This window comes from Morone saxatilis, unplaced genomic scaffold (genome assembly GCF_004916995.1).
Source record: "Morone saxatilis isolate NCDOM2014 unplaced genomic scaffold, NCSU_SB_2.0 Contig22, whole genome shotgun sequence".
In the NCBI taxonomy this organism is placed as follows: Eukaryota; Metazoa; Chordata; class Actinopteri; family Moronidae; genus Morone; species Morone saxatilis.
Window position 1 is genome coordinate 15,496,808 of NW_023339785.1, and position 6,955 is coordinate 15,503,762.

At 38.8% G+C, this 6,955-nt stretch overlaps 2 protein-coding genes across 3 annotated transcripts in view; both read left to right on the forward strand.

The window, feature by feature from the left end:
• LOC118333814 (receptor-type tyrosine-protein phosphatase F-like) overlaps window positions 1–3,491 on the forward strand; it is a gene marked incomplete at its 5' end in the record, with an annotated part of 6,701 nt that extends 3,210 nt beyond the window's left edge. Inside the window, 3 exon segments of the mRNA XM_035669602.1 lie at window positions 783–1,052; window positions 1,390–1,923; window positions 3,359–3,491. Coding sequence (XP_035525495.1) covers window positions 783–1,052; window positions 1,390–1,923; window positions 3,359–3,483 — 929 coding nt within the window.
• LOC118333815 (hemicentin-1-like) overlaps window positions 1–6,649 on the forward strand; it is a gene marked incomplete at its 3' end in the record, with an annotated part of 27,732 nt that extends 21,083 nt beyond the window's left edge. Inside the window, 4 exon segments of one of the 2 annotated variants that reach the window (XM_035669604.1) lie at window positions 3,538–3,603; window positions 3,697–3,822; window positions 3,958–5,674; window positions 6,343–6,649. In XM_035669604.1, coding sequence (XP_035525497.1) covers window positions 5,626–5,674; window positions 6,343–6,649 — 356 coding nt within the window. 2 annotated transcript variants of the gene reach the window in all.
• Window positions 6,650–6,955: the final 306 nt, after the last annotated feature.

The following is a 6,955-nucleotide window of genomic DNA, read 5'->3' on the forward strand; positions in this document are numbered from 1 at the left end:
TTCATATTTTACAGACTTGCTAACCAGAGGACATATGGCAAGACCACATCCTTATGTAAAGCTATTTATATTTATATACACCTGGGAAATAATTCTGCAGCGAATCTTTTAAATTTGCGTCTGGGGGAACAGCAGCAACAAGATAAAAATAATCTAAGTTGGGCCAGTATGGCTCCCATCGGATTCTCTTCCCCTCTTGTCTTGGGGGGATAGCACCCGCCATGGTGAGCCGGTCCTATCCAGTCGATCTGGCTGGGTGGATTGTCCCAAAGTCCACGGCTTTCCAATAAAAACCCACTGCCTCCCCACAGACCACCTGTACCACAGGTAATGCACGTTCCAGCAACAAAACTGAACACAGAACAAAACAGAAACAGAGAAGTCTGAAGGAGCTAACTTCCATCAGAATGGGCAGCCACTGCTATAGTCAAGATCTCCTGATCCAGTTGATTTAAACAGTTTTTTGTCTTAGCCCTTAAAATCAAATCCGATCAGACATAATTCAATGATGTTCATCAACAGAGCCAAAATAAGGAATAGGAAGATATTCACCAAAAATAACTGAGTTTAACCTATGGTTGCACTACTATCATTCCCATTGTGCTCACCTGCACATTTGGGTAAAAGCGATTAGCTGTCAAATCTATCAGCTTTCCTGAGTTAGCGTTTAGTGTTGTGGTGTTTTATGGGACACGATCATTAATGAAATCACAAAAATTCACCATATTCACCTTACATGCCTATTCACTGTTTTCTCCTGCACCTCTTCTTCATACAATTAGTGAGAAGAGTCCCACCCAGATTTTCCATTCTACCCACCAACAAAGAGGTGATGCTAGGCGGCAGCGTCAGTCTGACATGTGTGGCAGTGGGCTCGCCGCTGCCCTTCGTAAAGTGGATGATGGGCCTGGAGGATCTGACCAAGGAAGACGAGATGCCAATGGGACGTAACGTGCTGGAGGTCACCAACGTCCGTGAGTCAGCAAACTACACCTGTGTGGCCATGTCCTCTCTGGGCATGATAGAAGCCACCGCTCAGATCACTGTCAAAGGTAATGGACTGTTATAAAACAGTAAATAACACAAATGGCATCTGGAACCTTTTCTGGAAATTTCTGCTGCCCCTGTGCTGTGGCCTGTGTTTTTGCTGTTAAATTAAAGACCTTTGCAGGTGCTTTTTGCAGTCTCTTTGTCAATTAGCCTCTATGTCAGTGCTTGTATGTGTCTCTTTCTACATGTTTGTTAAGACAGCACTAGAACGTACAAAACAATAATTTCAGTGCTATGAGTTACAGAATGGAGAAATGACAAGTCATGTCATTTCGGCTGTATTGTGCCTACAAGTCCATTTTTGGTACCAAATCTAATACCCTGCTTCTCCCTCCTCAGCCTTGCCAAAGCCCCCCACCTCCCTCATTGTGACTGAGACCACAGCCACCAGTGTGACTCTCACCTGGGACTCTGGGAACCAGGAACCTGTCTCCAGAGCCAAGTCCTCAAACAATGACTTCCAGGAGGTGGATGGTGTGTCAACAACCCATTACAGTATTGGTGGACTAAGGCCCAACTATGACTTTGGCCGTGGACCTCCCAGCGACCCCGTGGAGGTGCGCACCGCTGAACAGGCCCCCTCCTCGCCGCCTCTGCACATCCGAGCACGCATGCTGAGTGCCAGCACAATGCTGGTCCAGTGGGAACCGCCAGAGGAACCCAATGGTCGAATCAGGGGCTACCGGGTCTACTACAGCTCGGATCTGACGGCTCCACTCAGCACCTGGCAGATACAGATTACAGATGACACCAGTATGACTACCATCTCAGGCCTGACTCCTGACATCACCTACAGCCTCAGGGTGCAGGGCTTCACCTCTGTAGGTGACGGGCCACTTTCCGATATGGTGCAAGTCAAAACCCAGCAGGGAGGTGAGCCGAGTTTTTAGGGGTCAGTTAGTAGAGCCAGAGCAGTAACACTGCGAGAACCCTATTGGAAGTTTACATTACCAAGTTACATGACCACTACCAGTACAGAATTGGCTGCCTCTACCCCAACACAGAGCATGAAATAAGCTATCAACACAATCAGTCTGTTTCTTCCCACTGAGCCAGCAGAAACCCTTTCTTTTCACAAGCTTTTGTACTTCACTGTTTCTCTCAATTTAATTCCCTCTACACCTAGGGACATAAAATATGAATGCATTAATTTTTTATGATTAAACCTCAACTTTTATCCTGATGGTCACTTCCTGTGACCTCTCTTCAGGATGCATTATGTAGAACATATTTTTCATAGTGGTATGCAGTATGAATTGAACCGTTGAATCAATGTATTTTACAGGCTCTGTCAGTTTCTGCTGAATGTGGAAACAAACAATAGATGAACATTTACCTGAGAGATGGGTAACACCTAACTGATGGTTAGAAGAAACCAGACCGAAGTTGCTTCACTACAAATATAACGTGTGCTTGAGCTCATTCTATGGTCAAAAATGTTTTTTAAATGTATTGGGTAATTTATTTATTTTTGATTTTGGCAGTACCGGCCCTCCATACAAAGGAACTTTAATATTAATTAAAATTATTATTTATTTATTATCTTTCACTGCCTGAGTCAGACTCATATTTCAGCCCGGGAGTGTCAGGTTTCAGTTCACAACCTATTATACTAGAGATACTGTATGTATGTATGTATGTATGTATAATGTTGAATAATTTATAATTATGTGCCGCTCAATTCGCAAAAAAAGCGTATTCTGATCCCAGAGAAGTAACCTTCAATAACACTGCATGGAAACATTCTACAGCCTTTGAATTCCTTTCCAGTCCAGATATTAAGCAGAGTATTTCAGTACTTCAACACGTGGGGAAACTTCCCAGACTTGTCTGCTTTCACAATTTTGAGCTAAAAACGTCACATAGACGCACCAAATGTAAGACGTCGGAATTTCGCAAAAAGTGCATACACATTTTAAATGGATAAGTCACTTTAATTGTTTTACAACCTTTTCATTTTAGAATTACCTTAGTTTGTAAATTGTGGCTGGTGCCTAGAGTCTATTTATTTCCCTTTTACTTTTGTTCATATTTGCTTTTCCTTTGTCAACAGCAAGTGAACTTTATTCTACTGGACAGGGACAAAAAAAAATCCATCACCTGAATTAATTCCAGTATATCTGTTTATTTTAGAGATGGCAGAAACACAACAGAATTATTTAAGCCAGTCAGCTTAAAATAAAAGAAGTCATATCATATTATATTACTTAGTTACATATAATTGTATAGATGCCTTCTGTATTATAAATATGTACATAATGACCAATATTCTGTTATATCACAATTAATCTGAGTGTGTTTCCTTCAGCTCCTGTGTCCTCTGTCCTGCTGGTCTCTGAGTGTCTGTCCCAGGGAGAGATTGAGGGTGTCCTGTTCCTCTGGAGGGAGGAGACAGTCCTCAGTACAGCTGGACTCTGGATGGACACACACTGACAGACGCTTCAGCTCCTCTCTGGAAAAAATGAGACTAACAACATCACTCCTTGAAAACCAGACGTCTCAGACAACTGGTCTGCTCAGTCAGGAATCACATCAGTGGGATATCTACCTGTGGTGAGTCCCAGAACTCTGAGTGAAAAACAGTTTGATAATTATGACACTGATGATTAACAGCGCATCAGTCATTGATCTGTTTATTTCCCATAGGCTACATGTTCATTGTCTGCACCTTATCCAACGGGATGCACATATCACAGAGTGTGAGTGTATCCAGTAACAGCCAGTGCATTGAGCCAACATCAGCCTCTACCACAATCACAGACACTTCCGTGGGTAAGTAGAGAGACATCCAGGTATTCATAAAACTCTACACTCACATTACACATATACCAATCGAATATTGCTGTAAATTAACTCTCTGTCAACAATAACTTGACATGTCATTTTTGTGTCTCTTTACATGAACAGATCACTCCCTTCTCATATTTGGGTTGCGAGCAGCTGTGATGATTCTTTTCTTTATTGGGAGCGCCGTCTATTTTGTCTGGAAGAAGAAGAAATACAAGGAAGCTAAAGGCTCTGCCGTCCCTCGAAAGAGGGAACATCAAGAGAACTCTGTTTTAATGGTTGAAATGAGAAGTTCTGCATCTGAACTTTAACTTTCTGGAACCAGCACCTTATTTCCTCCTCTCAACTGCTGTGATTGGTCATGTGTCTTTATGGATGTGAAAATAAGGTTTCGAGTAGAAACTCTCTTCTGTTTTAATTATTTTCAATTTTACTTCTTAGTAGCTCACTATGAATAAGTTCATATAGAAAGGTCTGTGAGTGTTTGTGTTTTTACTTGGTCACTTCACTGGTTGTTGACTTGGTGAAAGTTTACATATTTACTTAATGTGGAAAGACTGTCTTGTTGTAAAGTTTCAGTGCACTGCTGCATTTGGAGAGTGATAAATCATCCGGAGGCTCACAGCAGTTTATCCTGAAGTCAAGAGTCATATTGTGAATAAAGCTTATATTGTTATATTAATAGTGCAACTCATTTCGATGCCATTTTGGAATTATTGTACTGTAGATTTCCACATTATCATCCATTGAAACTAATAAAATCATGTGTGCCTTCTGTCAGTTTAGGTAAACACCTTTTTGTTGATATTTTGATTATGAACTTTACCTTGACTGTTAAACTTCCACACTCATCATCAGTATTAGTAGGTGTGAGGTTTCCCTCTACTGGCTCTAGAGAGGAGTTACTGTTGTTTATGGATAATCCTGTATTCAATGAAACTGTCTGTTGAGAAAACATTTAATTTAAAAGCATCTAGAGGCTTTACTTGTGGTTATCCTAATTAGATATTGAGTGTAAAATGTTTTGTTTCATTGCAAGTACAGTACAGTAACTTTCAAGTTCTCAAAACCACTTGAAAAAACTCAAATTCATGTTCAGTACATTGATTAATTTTGCTTCACAGTGTTTAGTGGATCAGAATCCTTAATTTTAAGACAATGTATTTTCTAGTATTTGACTGTTTAACCTAATTTCTATCTTTAAAGTTGAACTTAAAACACAAAAATCCACAAACGAATTTTGTGTATATATACTTCACTATCTGAAGAAGAATTTAAACTACAGTATTGTGTGTAAATAAATGTCATGTGTTCAACATGCTCTTATTATAATGATCTGCTAGTGGGTTAGAGACAGATTGAGATTTGAGCATCTCAGGCTGTGAATTTTGATTCCTTATCATTTATTTATGAATGAGACATAAATGTTTCATATGCTTATTTTTTCAGAACTGATGAAATTAAGACTTTTTTTTTAAAGAATGAATTACTTTTATTTTAATGTTGGAACATGGTCATCTTATAAATATCAGCTGTCAGTTTCAAATCCTCTTTCAGTATGAAGCAGGAACGTTTTTGTCTCTTCCAGTCAGTCCATTGTGTCTCTCTCCTTCTGGGTTAAAAGGGAAGTAAAACTAACATTGATTCCTTTTTCTCCTCTCCTCTGTGCTTCGTCAAAGTTTTCCCACATTCTCATCTGAAGTTGATCATTTTTCAGGACACATTTACTCAGTGTAGGGTGTGTATGTTTGCTTTTATGTAGAAAGGTTTGTCTGACACTGAGGAGACATGGAAGCTGTGATTGGACTGTTGCTGATGATACTTGGAGTCTCTCATGGTGAGATGTTTAACTTGTTCAAACTGACATATTTTATAGTCTGGCATCATTTTAAGTGTTTTAAAGATCAAACACTGACGCACACTAGAACCAAAATCATACAAGAACCATGACACATAAATAAATTAAATACTATTTAATGTTTGTTCTGCTTTGATTTTTAATTGTCAAACTGAAAGCTTTCTGTGGTCTGTAAGTGACGGCTTGTGTTTAACCCTCTCTTTACGATGGCAAATGGAAGCTGTTTGTATTAAAATTAAAACAAAGAAATTCAAAGGCCCAAAAGCTAAAAGATCTTTTTAATTCTTACTCAATTACTGTGCGTAAAACGAAGGACTGGGATGTCAGTTATATAGGTAACACTGAATCATATTCTCAGTAACCATTACAACATGCTGTTGTAATTTATTTTATTAACTTAAGATTCTGCTGAAAGTTGGGAATGAAATAAATATAAATCCAATGAACTGTCATTTTTACATATCAAACCTGAAATTTGCTTTAAAATAACAAACAAATACCCTTTATGACATTGTACAGACACTTTATTGCAGCTACGCTTCATAGGAAACAGTGAATACTATTATACTATAGGATCAACAATCTAGTCAAAAACTAAATGATACAAATTGTGATATTATCATTATTTATTTTTTGTAAATGTCCAGGTGTGGAAACCTACTGTGATGGCAGACAGGATGGAGCTCAGTGTTATGGAGCTTTGGGAGGAACTGTGGTCCTCCAGCTGATGGACAGTGCCTCAGAAATATTTAAATACCAATGGTTAAAGAAAACAACATCAATACTCAGAGGGGGTAAGAACAGGGCAGTGATTAATCTGATAGCAGACAGATCTTCATTTACTCCCAGTGATGGAACATTTAGGATCAATGACCTGAGCAGGACTGATGGTGGTGAATACACTCTTATGATCTTTGATTCAAATGGATCCAAATCAGAGCAGCGAACTCTACTGTTGACCATTCAAGGTAGATTAAAAAAAAATTCTACTAGGGAAATGCAATAATATTTATATACATGCCGAATTCTATTGCTAAATCACATACAGTGTGTATCATATTCTTCTTATACCTGTATCAGTAGCTGTTCTGTATTATAAACTGAAAAAAACAAGTTTTGTTAATCTCACAGGTGCTAAAATGAACACTGAAACATGTCTTTCTTCCTCTAAATGTTCTTCTTTTTCATATCGGCCATTAAAAGATCAGAAGCTTCTAAGATTTAGCTAACCAAATCAAGTGGATATATCCCAGAGTTTTA